The sequence below is a fragment of the Mixophyes fleayi genome, chromosome 11 (assembly GCF_038048845.1).
Source record: "Mixophyes fleayi isolate aMixFle1 chromosome 11, aMixFle1.hap1, whole genome shotgun sequence".
NCBI classification, from domain to species: domain Eukaryota; kingdom Metazoa; phylum Chordata; class Amphibia; order Anura; family Limnodynastidae; genus Mixophyes; species Mixophyes fleayi.
Window position 1 is genome coordinate 28545144 of NC_134412.1, and position 15324 is coordinate 28560467.

Here is a 15324-nt window from a genome sequence, read left to right on the forward strand (position 1 = left end):
TGGAGGTCGAGCTTGGAGAAAGGAATATTTAGATTTGAAGTGGTTTCTTAGAGGGTGGGGGATACCCAAACAGGTTACGAGACAGTATCCACTACCCCTTCCTGGCTAGAAATCAAGCCATGTGCAAATTGAAGGATCTATTATAGGAACTACCAAAAACGTGTGATTGGCCCGAGTGTTTGTTCTTTTGCACATGGAATGCAACGTTTAGCCGTCACCCTCTCTGGTAGGCTATGAATACATGTCAGCAAAATATATGTCATCATAAGGTTTCTGGGTGGGGACATCCACATGGAATGCACTTGGCATATAAAATCAAATTACTAATTGCGGAACACCCAATAAATATCCTGAAATGCAAATAGAAACTAACTTGCTTGCAAAATCGGGGTGGCATAAAGAGTTCAAAGACAAGTGCTGCGAATATACACATTCTAAAAGAGATGATATAAAAAGGAAGCATAAAGTAACAATACACCAAAACAACAGAGCTAGGCTGGTCCTAGTCTAGGTAACCCTTGTCGGATAGGCGACTGGCTAAAGAAAATGAGAACTGGCACAAGGACATCAATTCACATTCCAATATCTCAAATTACAATCGACTTACAAACATGCAGCATATAAAGTAAAATATATGAAAGTGCTGCATTTCCTGAACATGCCAATATGTCTAAAGTCTTCCTGTATAAAAACAGTGAACGTCAGATACTGGTGGATTCGGATCAATAGCATTATGGTTAGGAATTGTTGACAAATTGACTTTAAAAACTTTAATTTGTCACATTGACCATAGACCATATGTGTAAGAGACATATGTATATATTGTCAGCAAGTTTACTACCCCGTTTCTTTTATCATCTCAACTGTATACTTAAAGCTTCTCTAAAAAAGGAGTCCAATATGTCTTTAAGACAGGGGCGGACCCAGACATTTGCCCTACCCGGGGCGATTTTAGGGGGGGGGCGGATTTAGGCCCCGCCCCCTTTCTGTGTTCTAAGGCTGCCGGCGGCTGCACCGTATGTGCAGGTCCGTTCAGCAGTGAAAGTGTGCAGTCCTAAAACACAATCAGAGCAGCCGGGCAGCATACTGTCACTGCTGAACGGACCTGCACAGTGTGCAGCTGTCGGCAGCAAGCCCCTGGATCCGCCACTGCTTTAAGATATAAAACAAAGCCATTTATAAAATAAGCCTGCTAACAATTATCCAATACCATAAAGCAGACTAAGCCCGTTCAATGGCTACTCAACACTATTCATCCTCTTACAAACAGATGTTCATTTTCAGAATTTAGCGAGTGTCTGTATGTTCCTGTGTGTGAGTGTGTGTCTATATTAGGGAATTTAGACCGTAAGCTCCAATGGGGCAGGGACTGATGTGAACGAGTTCTCTGTACAGCGCTGCGGAATTAGTGGCGCTATATAAATAAATGATGATGATGATGTTCTGAAAAGTTCATGTTCAGTAAAACGTAATTGAGTTATATGGAAAGGCGTTTTAAGGAACACAAGGCATGTTAATGGATGTGCTTGGAATGCACAGTAAAAAAAAAAAAAGGAAAAAAGTATCTGTCCTTGGTTAAACAAAAAATGCTAATGAGCCCAAACAACGTAAAATGAAGGTGCATCTGATGCTTAAGCACAGTGGGTCAGCTTTTATTTTTGGCTGAACCTGCATCACAATGTAGAATCACTAGTAACTAGTGCCACAATACCATCACTAAGGCATGAGGCCATTTCAGTATAGGAAAATGGTAACCCAATTGATTTTCCACTTAACAAGGCTAATATATGGAACAAGTACAATATATACACTGTCACACTGTAGGAAACTTAATATAGCTTGAATCATTATTACGATTGTATAGGCAGTAGAACCTATAGCACCCGTCGATGAGACATGTGCAATTATATTTGTTAGTAACTTTAGTTTAGAAAAGATGCACTCAAACCTATTTATCAGTGTTGTTCTAAGACTTAAATATGCAATACAACACCAAAGAATTAGCTTGTGTGTGTATAGAGCACGTTAGACAAATAAAGCAAACATCCAATTTTCTTGCTATGATTTAGTGCCGATTTGATTTGCATATTGCTAGCAAATGACCTTCACTGTGTGGATAATTGCATGCTGCACAAGACCTCTCACTCTACACTGGGAAAGGTCTCTTTCCTGCTGGAGGACAGACTAGTGATGTCTGGTAACCGTCACCATTCTTCTGTACACATTAAGTAACTTACCCCTGTGGTTGTTGATCTTTGCTCTTTCCGCCATCTTCTTCTGTCTCTTGTTAAGTGGTTTTCTGTTTCACCGTCTTCTTTGCTAGCTAATTCAAGTTCTAATGTAAAGGAAAAACAAACATTTAGTTGAGCAGAACTAGTATCATTACCTAATTTTTATAATAGCATGAAAGACAGCACAACGTTTAAGAGGAACAACCCCGAAGTGACCCCAAGTTATAGCACAAAGCCTCCCCCTCAAACATAAAGAAGGCACGGTGCCCAGGTCCTGTGCAGTTTGTTACGGAGGTGCTGGTGGGTCAAGAATTGGATGTAAAGAGTAGAATTTTACCGGTTAATTAAAGATGGCTTAATACGCCTGATGTATACAGCAAAAAAACAAAACAAAACTAAAAACAAAAAGAAACCCAAAACATAATAGAACACAAATAAACCAAGCATATCAACATAGCTTAAAAGCATCAAAACAATAAAATGCAGTGAAGCACAAACAGAATTATGAGTTGTCATTATAGTGAAAGGAAAAAACAGAATACAAAAAGGACTAAACACTAGAAAGTGTAAAAAGTAGACAAACAGATGCCTTTCACTATCTTTGCTCAGTTACTGTTGAAAATTCAAAAAATGGACAGAGATGTGCCTAGTGTAGGTAAATATCCAACACCAATTTGTTTACTTGAACTTGTAAAATTTAAAGTTGGAAAACCCATGGTTACAAACAGAGTACATCCATAAGAATTAAAATTACAGTAATGCTTGCAGAGCTATTAAACGTCTTAACCAATCGCTGCAGACAGGCGCAATTTAAAAAAAAATAAATATTTAGGGGGGAAATCAATTGGGCGCGTTACTTGAAAACGTAACGCAACCTGCGCACTATTACCATTATTATGGTAGATTTAACGTCGGCTTTTTGCTGCTAGGGCACTGCATAGATTTGGTTTGGGGTTAATGTTTTGTTTGCATGTTGTCATGTAAATGTCAAAGTACATTTGCAGGTTAAGGTCACAGTTGTTGCTGCGTCAACTATTTAACTACGGCTGCGGCTTCTGTTCTGTGCTGTTGTCAAAGGCTCATAGTGGTGCAGGTAGGCTACAAAGGCTATCTGCTGCCAACCACCTTCTCTTACTATGGCATCAATCTACGGATGTCAGGATCACAGTTTAGCTGAGTGTAACAACAAGCTTAATAAATACCACACTATAAAACAAAGAAGCACAATGAAAACATCTGTATGACCTTTCTTTGTTGGAGAATTCACAGTATTTACAGATGCAGAGGAGACAGTGTCCGTGTTCACCGCTAACCGAGCTCTTCTGAGCAGCTCCTGTTTTGAAGACACAAGGTTAAAATCACTACAAACCCATTTGATTGTGGTCATGATGTCGATCCTGTAATGTGAACAGTCATCATGAAGAGACACTGCTCTGGTTCATAAAGTCAAACGAACACCATTTATTTATTTTCCCTTTGTGTTCCTGTAACGGACATAATAAGAGATGACTGTATAAAAACTTTGTTACAGTCCTTTCCTTTTAGAAAGTGGTACCTATAAAAGTTACCTTGGTCTAGAGCAGTGTTGGCTAACCTGTGACACTCCAGGTGTTGTGAAACTACAAGTCCCAGCATACCCTTCCAGCAATAAGCTGCTATATATTGACAAAGCATGCTGGGACTTGTAGTTTCAAAAACACCTGGAGTGTCACAGGTTAGCCAACACTGGTCTAGAGTGCTTTTGTTTAGGGCACTCTAGGGGGCAAGGACTGACCCCAAATGGAAGGCAACAACCACCTAAGACTGATCACAGCCTGTTTATTATATTCATTTCTCTGAACAAATAAGCAATAAATTGTATGATGTTAAATTCCTTTAAATAAGGATTGTGTTGCAATAGATATTAACATGTAAAAGTAAAATTTCAATTTCTTTCACAGTGGTACAAACAATGTCCATAGGGCTCCACCACACGTTTCCTTGAGCTGCAAAAAAACACTTGTGCAGAGTTTACCGCAAGAAAATAATATCAGCATTATCCTCCAAGATGTGTATTTCACTGCGGTCGGTGTGATCAGCTTAGCATAGAAATAAAAGAGATCTCTAAGCTGCAGCACTTCCCGCAACTGTTTTCTTGAGTTGCATTCAATTTGGAAATGCTTGTGTACAAACTCAAATCAGTCTACCTTCAATATATCTCTATTCTTTAGGAGTCTTCCTGTATCTGAGGAAGGAGGTAGAATTTTTCCTCCGAAATGCAGAATATGAAACTCTACAGCCTAGCTGATCTTTCAGAACCATTGTGGACATCATAGTGACAAAACACTGTTCGACCACTAAGAACCTAAATCATTCAATATAGACAATAGCGATACCATGCCTTAAAGCACTCAAAAATATTAAGTGTAATTTATAATACATTAATTATCCTATTGTTTAAAATTGCACTTGATTTATTGGAGGTCTCCCCACCCCTGTATCCATGTTCTCTCTATGCATATGATGGAGAGGTTTTAAAGTAGCATAGACTGCCACTGAAATACCCGGTTAAGATCCACAATACCATGTACTACAGATAATAAGGGCAAGAACTTCCCACTGTATCATAAAGAGCGATAGATATATATATATATATATATGAAAAAAAATGATCAAATTGCACACACATTCACATTATTTAATTTTTCATATAGCATAAACCAAGGACGTATTTTACTAAAGCAATCAACAAATGGTTGTAATCCGGTTTCAAACACCGCGAAACATGTAGACTTAAGTTAAGGTTACATAAAGTTGAATCACTTGACACACAAGGGGGGGGTGGGGGGGTTCGGGGGGAACATAGCCAAGGTTTATGCACTAACCGCGTTTTGCAGAGGCTGCTCCTTGTCAGCTTGCTCTCTCAAATCATCTTTTTGCTCAATCGATGGAGAAGTATCCACAGACTTCCCCAGTGTCTTCTCCGCTTCCTTGAGGTCAGTGAGCGTGACACCCTAATTAGAGAAAAAATATTTGAGAAGTCGTCTAGAAGCAAACCAAAAAAAACCCATATGGATTCAGGAGCACCAGCCACAGGAAGACGCTAGGAAGCGAGCAGGTCACCTGAGTAGAACGCCTGGACTGCCTCATAAGCCGCGAGCGAGCTTTCCGCTGAGATTCCGATTCTTCATCACGGACTGGAGTTTGATAGGACCTGTTGAAAATAGTATACATAAGAAATGAAGTCGGGTTCTCCACTACAGTTCATTTTATGCATCTATTCATTATCATCATCTATTTATATAGCGCCAACATATTCCGTAGCGCTTTACAATTATTCACAAAGCCACTATTAAAAGCAGGTCATTTTCTACCCGGCACGCACACGGGCCAGACATGTTTGCAGAGTTCGGCAAACCAACTGCAAATCATAATCAGCACGGGCAATGTCAGTATTGCAGACCTTTAATAAAAACTAAAAATAAATAAAATAGTGCTGGCCTGTCCAACCAGCAAGCCAAATGTGGCTCTTCAAAGTTTATTTGCGGCCCCCAGCTTTCCTGAAAGCTCTACAGATGCTAATGAATGTCAAAATTTGCGTATGTTGCTGCCATGTTGTAGCACTTGCTGATTAATGTATATGAAACCGGTTATACATGATGCAAATTCAAGACGATTAGGTGGGTAGTATAAAGGTCTTATATATTTACTGTACAAACACTCCAGGTAACACATCTTTATGCCTTTGATGAAAGACACTTTAGGGTATATCCAATTAAGCCGGCACATTGCGGCTGTGCAAAAAAGGTGTCAATACGGTACCGCGACATCGCGGATTTTCCTTCACAATCCTATTGGGTGGATGAAGGGAAATACGCCATGTTGCGGTAACACAAAGTGCCTTCGGGTCCATTCCGGAGGCACTTTGAGCTTAATTGAATATGCCCCTTTAATTTGAACCTCTAAATATAGCATACTTGCCAACTCTTCCTCGTTGGCTTCAGGGAGATCCCGGGGGAGGTGGGCGTGCAGGGGCGGGGCTTGACGAAGCGCATCATCATTTTGGCCTCGCACCCTAAATGACTCACAATTTTGGCCAATTACAGCAGGGGGCGGGTCTAAGATGACGCAATATTTGCCTCATTAAGCCCCCCCCCCTCCTCCCCCCAACACCCCACTTATCTATTGTGGGGACGAGAACCAGGAGGTCGCTCTGCTCTCCCGGAAGGTCTCCCAGGTATGCAGGAGTCTACCGGACATTCAGGGAGAGTAGGCAACTATGCTTAAAGAAAAGCAGCTAATGAATCTCTAGAGACTGAAGTGTCTTTTACATTTCTGTCTCCATTACTGAAGTCATGTTGTCTTAACTGTCAGTCTTTGATTAAATCTTGGTCTCCATGAAAATGGCCACCTCCATAGGCATCAATACATGGACATAGGACACAATTTCTGAACTGTGTCATCATGCCACAGATGGCGAAGCCAACCACGTCTTGTACTGGCTCAGTATCAGGGAGAATGCCAGACTCTTCAGGGAAGGAGGGAGATCACCCCTATTTCAGGGGGTCTCCGTGATATTCAGAGAGAGTTGGCAAGTATGAAATATAGTAATCCTATTCAGCATGTTTCACTAGAACACACGGTGCTCATCACAAGTGACCCAATACCATTGGAAGCTGGAAGAGGTCGGAGGAGAAATAGGTGGCATGCAGGTGAGAAGTGTCTTACCTTCGCTTATCTTTGGAGTCGGGACTGGTGCTTGTGTTGGAGGAGGACGAGGTGGAGGAAGTGGCAGTCATGCTGGACAAGGTGTTTGTGTGCAATTGTGTGGTGGGAACCATGTCAAGTCTCATCTGTAGTCCACCTTCTATGTCTCTATTAAGATGAGCGAAGTAGACATTTTTTTTTTTTTCTTAAAAAGGGATTGTTAGCAAATCTCCTATGTGAGACTTTACAATCCATTTTCAGAAATGAAAACACAAATTTAGAAGTTAGTACAGCTTGAAGAGAGAGACGTGTGTGAGTAAATTTGAGAAGTTCTACAGAAAAACAGGATACAAGTAAAGAATGACCAGTGTTGCGTGCTCTGTGGATCAGACACACATGAACATGAGACGTGACAATGGACTGGGCTGGAGAACACCAATACTCACTCTTTCTTGGCATCTTGCAGAGGATCTGTTTCTAGGAGGCTAAAAATCCTTCTGGTTGGCGTTGGCAGAATACGAGCCAAACGTGGCTCTTTATTCTAAGAGATGAAGAAAAATTAGTGCATAAAAAAACATAAAGAGAACAAAATAAAACAAACAAAAAAACAACAAACTGTCCACAGGTTTTGAAGGAACACAGACATCTAAAAATGTGAAATAAACCAAACAGCCAGTCACATGGCACCCAATACACTGTTGGGGCAGTTTCCATTACTTTGTCATATTCCAGAATGCTAAATTGGATTACACCTACTGTTTTAAGCCTTATATGGAGCTGGCTTTTTAGTCCATCAACTTGAGATATAACACAGGGAACATGTTCTAGGAGAGATGGACTACTATTCTGGAATCCTTAATCTCATAAAACCCATATATGTATCTTCTGGCTATAGTGGCTCCAAAATTACCAGACAACTTGCTGTTATTTTGTGACAGACAGACCGCTAACTGTTCTACCTTCCGTTCCCTCATATAGATATAATATAAATGATAATGGTGGGGGTGAGGGCACAAGAGACACAGGATTACTGCACAGCTGCCCTGTCAACTAACAGCTGGTTTACCCAAAACATTTACCTAGGACATCACTATAAGCAGGGCTGGTGCTGGGCACCTGCTGAAGTGTGGGGGCTTCGCTGCCCCTACCTCGCGCTTATTCTGGATCTTAAGGGGGTATATCGCCCATGCCAAAGAAAAATATATATTTTCTGTGCAGGCGAGGCGAGGCGAGGCGCTCCAGTGAGCATGGCACCCTCATACCGAGCTTACAGTGCTCTGCCGGCCCTGACTAGAACAGCATCAAAATACAACCGCATAACTCATTTAAAAAGTAATATGTTCTGAACCAGCAGTTATAAGAACCTGCACAATAAAATAAAGAAATAAAAGTATTTCCATATTTGGCAGTCCTCCAGATCTACCAACAGCTCATGTTTTCAGGATTTCTTTAATCGTGCATAGGTGCGGTAATCTATTTTCCTGGGTCAGTAATTTTCCCATCTGCTTCTACAGACAGACATCCTGAAAACTTGACCTGTAGGTAGCTCTTGACTCAGGACTGGGTTTGAGCACCTCTGCCTAACTGTTTACCAAGTGCTACAAAAAGAAATTTAATCTGGACATGAAGCTTACATTCCTCAAATCGTATTAAGTGCATGGTCCTCAAGGATTCATACCATAGGAAAAGAATGTGCCATCAATGTACAGATGAACTAATATTGTTATTTTTCTCCTCTTTACCAATGAAAGAAAAAATTGTTCAAACTAAAATCTGCTTCTGCATAAATACATTTTCCCTGGAAAGCATAAGAACATGTTCTACTATACACTTATCCATCATATTAATCAGTGACATTACGGAGGCAGAAGCCAATACATCACCAGTTCATAGTCAATGGATAGGCTTCATTCTCATGACAATTGGTTTAGCCTACAAACAGCCTGCCTCCATTGTGTAAGCATCAGGTACACTTGAGAGGGAAGTAGAGAAAGGACATAGCACTTCTGTGTATAGGGTACAATTATTCTGCAATATACATCAACTACAAGGCAAACAGATTTACCCTTCTAAAAGCAGGCTCAGTTTTCATGTTGCTGCCACGAAACAACTACTACTATACTAATACTACTATTTGTATAGCCCTACCACTGCCACTGCTGAGCTGTCTTCCAGCTGACTGCATAAATGTTTGCTGAATGCAGCTATGCTGCTTCTCATTGCGGCTCCATCTACGTGGCTCTTCCACTTCTGCAGTATTGTCCAAATGTCTGGCTTCTCAGAGAGCTAAACAGAGGACACCTGTGTAACCAATACTGACCAACACCTCCAAGAAATGACATCGCATTTACAACCAAGTACATTTCAACAAAAATAAAAGCTTCTATGGCATTTTAAAACATTCAATCCCTAATGCCACATGTTGAACCATAGTATACCATTTATATGAATTAAATACATCCCCAAAGGAAACAAACTAATTCATCATCATCATTTATTTATATAGCGCCAGCAAATTCCGTAGCGCTTTACAATTAACTTAAATTTGCTTTATCTTAAAAACAGTTTAAAAAAGAGGAAATCCCAACACAAGATCACAATCAAGTAAATTAAATGCAGAACATCTTTAAAAAGGGACAACCACCAGAGAGGCTGTGGGTGTATTTACAGCTTAACAAGTGCCATGTTCTATTTTACTTTGTTTTATTAAATTAGCGTTAGCAGTTGTCAGAATTAGTGTGTTAGTTGCATAGAAAGTTTTCAGTAACTAAATCTGCAGCAGGACAGACAATTCAGAGGCACTGACATTAAACGACAGATGAGTGACGCAGCTAGCCAGGTGCTGGCTGGTATTTCTACCCATCCACCCGCTCTACAAAAGCATGGTCCCATGTAATGGTCCCACATAGCAGCCATCGGCCCCACACTGCACAAATGCTGCAAGTTGGGGTTGGACTCTGAGCGGTACAATGTGTCTTTGTAACATCCCTCCATGGTGGAAATTCCCTTTTGAAATTTAGACGATAGATAGTGACTGGTCTGTAAAAGCAATGGAGCCGACCGATGCGACACACTTCAATATATATCTATTGTGAAATTCAGAGATCTCATCTAACAAGACCAATTCCACACCTCCCCAGTGCAGGCAGTAGTCTTTGTTACTGGCTGACCGCTATGTGTTGGGGAGTTGTGCGTGGATTTTATTTCTTGATAACCCATCTCCCCAACAATGCTATATAGTAATCACAACATTTATCTGCGAGGACCGGTGGACTCGAGGCAGAGCTTTTGAAGACCAGCAAAGATCAATTTTATTTTTTTTTAAAATAAGTGCCCCCCCCCCCCCCCCCAACAAAAACACAAAATAGTTTTAGGAGAATGCCTGTAGAAATGTATTTCCCTCTTTCCTTAATTGAACAACAGAATCAAATGAATGAACTGCTCACCCTCTCTTGGGTGTCCAAACGGGGGCTGGAAGCAGAGCGCTTGATTCCAGGCTCTTTGAAGCTATTGTCCTCTAGTTTGGCATCTTGCAGAGCGCCGAAGCTGCCAGTTTTCCGTAAACCTGCCCTCAAGTTGGAAAGGGAGAGTGGACATTTCTCTGTGATGCTGCCTGGTGCCCCAGTGAACTACAGACATGGAAGAAGGGTATGTAATGTACGGGGATTTCTGCTGGACCGGTCTGAGTTTGCCACCTAAAATCACCCCTCTGACACATAACCACTGGTTTTAGAGGATGCAATGCAGGAAAACCTAATGGGACGATGCACTAGATATTGAAGCCAGCCAGGAGCGTAGATTGACATAGTTAAAGAGAATATGCCTATGGGGAGTGTGACAACTCTATAGTAAAAACTGTACTTCTGCAATATATAAAAAACAAACAAAAAAAAACATAGGAATGGTTGATGGTCTTCAAAAATGTAACATAAGGAGTTTAATAGCTTTTTTTCTCAAAAAGAAAAGAAAAATGGCTTCTGTTCTGTCTGCCATGCCCCTCAAAATACAATAAAGGCTTATTCATACTTCTGTTGCATTAATGTGCTTTTCACAGGTTCGTAAAAGCACAATAAATATAAACAACATTTCTGGGACAATTAAGACCTGCTCCCACAATTACTTTCTAAAACTTTAAAGCTGCACTTTAACGGTTAGAGCGCATCACACTGCATTTCTCCTGCGTCAATGCGTACTACCTGTATATTCGATTGTACTGGTAAAAAAGACAAAGCCCGCATTAGTTTCCATGCATTTCTATATAAATTGTCCCAGTGTTTGTGGGTGAATGAGCACAGAGCAAAAATGCTAAGAACCAAGATTAGAAACCTGGAATGACCCATAGAGAGGACAAAGTAACTTAATTGCTAGCATTAAATACATTTCGGCTAACATAATAAATCATCAGTGCATAAAATTAGATCAGAAGCAAGAGGGAGTGATAGGAACTGAAATGTACAAACTCAACTGCACCAGGATAACCAGAAAACAAGCAATAAACCACACATACACCAACGTACAAGTCCGCTGGATGGGGAAACACTACATCCATAAAAGAAAAAAACATTTAAAATGCAAACTGTTCTTAAAAGAAAGGGCATTTTGTAACCATGTAGGGGAGAATTCAATTCCACCGGCGTTAAAACTATTACCATTATTACTGTAGTTTTAACCCAGCGTTAAAATTACCGTAATAATGCGCAGACTGCGTTTTTACTCGTAACGAGGCCAATTGAATTCCCCCCATAGAACCCATTATAATTTAGTTATGTTTTAGAAGTAGAATAAATTATTACATTAAGATGAAATGGCAACATTCTGCAGACGTAAGTCGCACTGCATTTGCAGATATCCATTTAATACACAAACTGGTGCAATTGCCAAAATTGTATCATCTAAACAAAATGCTCACTTAGAACCAGCTCACATTTTTGTGTTATTTTTTTCCCTTAAAAAGCTACCGTAAACAGATGCTCACACATATCAAAAATACTATGTGCAAACTGAAAGAGGCGGATGTGGGTGACTCGTTAATGAAGAGACTTGCTCTAAATGACAGAGGAAAAACAAACAGGAATGTTCTAATAAGAACACTAACAGATTGTTGCAACCTGCAGAAGACAGCATGCTCGGAGCGAAACCGGCACGTTGCTGCCGCTGGTTACAACTACATTCAGTATACGATTCAGATTACTTTCAGTCCAAACTAGAAGTTGTTCTGTAATGCAGTCAGTGACTGCTGTGGCAATTTCTGTATAGGTTGTGTGCTACAAATTAGCGCCTAAAGAAGGATGGTGGGTCCATTAACTTCTTGTAATGAGCAACTACAAATTTCATTTTCTCAAACTATTCAGGGGCATGGGGAACCCTCTCCAGCAACTAAGCAGTTAATAATCAGTTGGGATTAATAAAAAAAAAAAGAAAAAAAGAAAAGAAAAATACATTTCATATAAGAATGGAACAGGAGAAAGAAATGGGAGGGGAAAAAGAAAATACAAAATGAAACACGCACGGGCACACACTACAAACAAGACAAATGATGCTCACCGCAGCCTTTTGGCCTCTCTGGGGCACCAGAATGATGCCGGTTTTGCGCAAGCTCTGACGCCACATGGAGGGACCTACTGGTCCAGCAAGGGGCAAGATGGGAGTGACAAAGGTGAGAAGGGGCTGACGGGATGAAAGGACACACGCACAAGCAGGCGCAAATGCACAATCACGCAAAAAAAGGGAGCAAGTGGGATAGCGGGGGAAATGGAAAGGAAAATTAATAGACAGGATAAGAAACCAGCAAAAAGTATAACAAAAAAAGACAAGCCAGTCACCTCAGATGGAAGGGACAAGGTGGCAGGAAGAGGAGTAATGGGAAGTGTTTAGAGACAGAAAGGGAAAGACAAAGACAGAAAAGAGATCGGTCCAGAACTAGCAATTTTATCTGGTGTAGTATTTTATACATGATACAACAGAGTATAAGTGTCATTACAGCTCTTTACACTAAATCTTCTGCCAACTATCCAATAAAAAGAAAGAAAACAGTGATCTCCAGTGTGTTCCAAGTTCTACAATTCCAGAAATAAATTAACAATAGACACCGGCCATAGATATTCTCCAAAACTGCATGCACTGTGCTTGGGGAAACATGGGCAGGGGGTAATTGCCTTCTCTCCAATTGCAATCAACAGGTAGATTATTGGATTAATTGTGCTGGGTGTTTTAAAGAGCACCCATCACCTACACAACGTGGAGGAGCGGACGGACAAAAATTCATGTCAAGGCAGCCTAACAATATACTTGGGACTAAAGAGGCATAGAGTCTAGAAATACATTTTGTAGGCAGCCTATCAATTTACTAGGAACTACTAGACACACATAACTAGTTCTTAATAAGAACGAATGGGTTATACTATCTTGAATATGGGTCCAGCTCAGTGGTTCCCAAACTGTGCGCCTAGGCTCCATGGGGTGCCTTAGCGATCTCACAGGGGTGCCTCGGCCAGGGCCAGTGGTAAGCAAAGTGTGGGACTACTTGGCAATCATTTTGGCTTAGGGGTGCCTTGAAAAAATTATGGAAATCCTAAGGGTGCCTTGAACTGAAAAAGTTTGGGAGTTTGAGACTCCAGCTTGTAAAACGGCTGCCTCCACGGTGAGTCAGGACAGGTACACTTTAAGGACAGTTTTGATCTAATAACGCATGCAGCCTAAATACATTCAATACATAAAATTGCAAAATAAAAGTGACTGCCACAAAAAGCTATGAAATTATTCAAGAGGACAGTTGTGTTTTATCATCATAATAGTACAAACAAGATGTATAAACAATTACAAATCAAACCATAAACATGTGTTCAAATTATTTTTAAATATTATTAAAAAAAAAAAGGAGGTTGGATAAAGAGGGGGTGAGAAATGGGAAGGTGCTACCATCACTATTCTTTTAATTTGGCTGAATTATGAAACTTTAACTCAACTTTTTAAAGTTGTTCATGAATTAGCAACATTAGAAATACTATGAAAAAAAATCCCAAGACTCAGAAAAGGAAAAAGAACCCCCACCCCTTCCCCAGGTGAAGCCATGACTTCTAAAACATTAAAAGGTCAACTAAAAAAAATAAATAAAAAAAAAATCTTAGATCATCAAAATGCAAGACAGCACATCCCCCTTAAACCCAATTATAGAAAAGCCAATTATTGGAAAACTATTACATCTGCACGTTTATAATTTCTGCACAACAGTGTGCTGTAGGAATGGGATTAAGGCAATAACATGACGAAGGAAACATAGAAAAAAAAAAAAAGCTACCAAAAGTAATGAAGAATTTTACTGCACAGAAACATAGCACATTACAAACAGGGTCGTATACCTGCTGCTCAGGTGCCGTGGGTATCCGACTACTGTTCTGTGGTTCTGCTATTAGCCCGTTCTCATTCACTTGCTCATTCATTTTAACATCTGGAATCAGAAACAAAAATAAACACAAGTAATATTAGTAAACCTAGGGTACATAGGTAGAGAATCTATTAACAGGGTACTTTGGTACAAGTCAGTAACTATGTTGTGAGATAGTGGAAATATTACAGGAAAAGGAAGATACAACAGACTGTTTGCTTGCAGCTATCTTAATGCCTTCTATACTCATCTTTTCGTTCCTTTGCAGACACAAGGACACAACCACTGACTGGGGGAACAGTACGTTACAGTGGGGGCAGTCAAACATTAGAATTATACACCAAGGGAGGTGGTGACAGCCAATTTACTGGATCTACAATTTGTGTGGGTGCCTTTGATACAAGAAATAAATAGATATTAATAACAGTATTCGGGAGCCTGAGTGTAGAATTTATAAGAACTGGATGAACTGTCAGCTGACTTGCTGGGGTTTAGCTGTTTCTTCAGCTGGATTAACACAGCTACAGTTTTAACTAGACTTTGCTTTCCAACCTCCCCAACTATGTAAATATATGGAGAGCTCAGATCCCTGTTACAGGAACATACATCAATTCAGCCAGCAGATGACAGTATTAAACAGCTCTAAATCCTACATTTATCTGGGCAACATGAAGGTTTATCTAAAAGGGCAACATAAAATGAACCTCACACTAATAGATTGTTATGAAATTACTATGCTCTTCCATTATTTGCTAATTAAGTGCAATCCATGTAAACTACCATCTGGGAATAGGTCAATGTGGAAAACATGCTACGTCTCTCTAAAAACAGATTAATTTGTAGCACCAGCTCGTTTACCACTACCTGCGAATTGTACAATTGTTTCATGTTTGTGAATGGTTAATATAGGGAAGACTGAAGGCACCAGGAAGCAGCACGCCACCTGCTGGTGATGGCAGGTGTTGTCTTCCGTAAGGGAGATAAAAAACCCAAATTTATTATTTATTTATAAGGCGCCACAGA

The 15324-nt window shown here is 40.2% G+C and overlaps 1 protein-coding gene across 5 annotated transcripts in view; it reads right to left on the reverse strand.

Moving 5' to 3' along the window:
• PPP1R12C (protein phosphatase 1 regulatory subunit 12C) overlaps positions 1-15324 on the reverse strand; it is a 73527-nt gene that overhangs the window by 16468 nt on the left and 41735 nt on the right. The window contains exons 9-17 of one of the 5 annotated variants that reach the window (XM_075189731.1): positions 14276-14364; positions 10364-10546; positions 9066-9203; positions 7364-7458; positions 6939-7085; positions 5334-5424; positions 5096-5224; positions 3477-3564; positions 2238-2335 (exon numbers count right to left, since the gene is read on the reverse strand). In XM_075189731.1, coding sequence (XP_075045832.1) covers positions 2238-2335; positions 3477-3564; positions 5096-5224; positions 5334-5424; positions 6939-7085; positions 7364-7458; positions 9066-9203; positions 10364-10546; positions 14276-14364 — 1058 coding nt within the window. The remainder of the gene's footprint in view (positions 1-2237; positions 2336-3476; positions 3565-5095; positions 5225-5333; positions 5425-6938; positions 7086-7363; positions 7459-9065; positions 9204-10363; positions 10547-14275; positions 14365-15324) is intronic. The other 4 variants (XM_075189733.1, XM_075189734.1, XM_075189732.1 and 1 more) reach the window with 4 other exon arrangements.